Raw genomic sequence first — 1,558 nt, 5'->3', positions numbered from 1 at the left:
CGGAACACCTGCTCGAAGACAGGGTCTACTGTTGCTTGTTTGGAATTATCTGGACGCTTTCGTGTTGTTACAATGAGTTGTGGTTGTCTCATTTCTAGCTCGAGATCCGCCTCTAGGGCTCCCGGGATCCGGCTTATATAGGCGCCCGGATCTAGGGTTTCTATCGAGAGTCCTACCCGGAATACAAGTTGCCTAACTACGGAATATTACATTGCCGTGTACGTCAAGGATCCACCTATTCCTAACTTGTCTTCATGGATCTGGCTTCCTTCATAGACCTTCACAGATCTGACTCCTGGCATAGACCTCTTCGGATCCGGGTACCTTCATGGGCCTTCATGGATCCGGCTACCTCAGTAGGTCGGTTCGGATCCGGGTACCTCTGTAGGTCGGTTCGGATCCGGCTACCTTCGTAGGGCGGTTCGGATCCGGCTACCTTCGTAGGGCGGTTCGGATCCGGCTACCTTCGTAGGGCGGTTCGGATCCGGCTCCTTGTTCCTGGGTTGGACATCTTCCATCTTGATCAACAACAACTGGGCCGCCCGATGGGCCATATGCCATCACCACCATCTGTGGGCCACCCGGGCTTGCCGAAATCGGACCATGTCGACGGTATACCTATGAAGTATATCCACAACAGCCACAGATACCTTGTTGTTTGTGCTTTGGTCAGGAGTTGATACGGCCTATCTCTTGCTCTATGTGGATGATATTATTGTCACTGCCTCCTCTGCCCAGTTTCTTCAGGGTCTGCTTGATCAGCTATCGGGAGTTCGCCATGACAGATCTTGGACCACTTCACTTCTTTATGGGCATTGCTGTGACAAGGAACGTCGATGGACTCTTCCTCTCTCAGCGGCAGTATGTGATGGATCTTCTGCAGCGAGCTGGCATGTTTGATTGCCATCCTGTGGCGACCTCTGCTGATACTCAAGCTAAGCTCTCTGGTTCTGATGGTGACCTTCTTGCTCATGCTACAGAGTACAGGAGTCTCGTCGGCGCTCTTCGGTATCTTACACTGACGCGTCCTAACATCTCCTACACAATGCAACAAATCTGTTTGCACATGCATGCACCTCGTGCCCCTCACCTCGCTCTGGTGAAGCGAGTGCTTCGCTATGTGTGCGGCACACTGGAGTTCGGTCTTCATCTCCGGGCCTCCTCCTCAACGTCACTCACAGCTTACTCTGATGCTGACTGGGCGGGATGTCCTGACTGCCACCGATCGACATCTGGCTATTGCGTCTACTATGGTGATAGTCTTATCTCCTGGTCCTCTAGGCGATAGACGACTGTGTCACGGTCCAGTGCAGAGGCCGAATATAGAGCTGTGGCTCATGCAGTTGCCGATTGTTGTTGGATGCTGCAGGTTCTTCAGGAGCTTCATCGACCTCTTCGTTCTGCTACTCTGGTTTATTGTGACAATGTTTCTACCATATACATGTCCTCTAATCCAGTCCAGCATCGCCGCACCAAGCATATCGAGATTGACATCCACTTCGTTCGCGAGAAGGTGTCTCTTGGCGAGGTTCGGGTGTTGCATGTTCCGTCTTCACTT

The 1,558-nt window shown here is 52.2% G+C and overlaps 1 protein-coding gene across 1 annotated transcript; it reads left to right on the top strand.

Annotated features, from left to right (window-relative positions):
• The first annotated feature begins 778 nt into the window (after positions 1 to 778).
• Positions 779 to 1,288, top strand: LOC127329157 (uncharacterized mitochondrial protein AtMg00810-like). Its single transcript, XM_051355694.1, has one exon. The coding sequence runs from the start codon at positions 779 to 781 to the stop codon at positions 1,286 to 1,288; it is 510 nt and encodes a 169-aa protein (XP_051211654.1).
• Positions 1,289 to 1,558: the final 270 nt, after the last annotated feature.

Source organism: Lolium perenne, chromosome 2 (genome assembly GCF_019359855.2).
Source record: "Lolium perenne isolate Kyuss_39 chromosome 2, Kyuss_2.0, whole genome shotgun sequence".
In the NCBI taxonomy this organism is placed as follows: Eukaryota; Viridiplantae; Streptophyta; class Magnoliopsida; order Poales; family Poaceae; genus Lolium; species Lolium perenne.
This window is presented reverse-complemented; position numbering and strand designations above follow the sequence as displayed.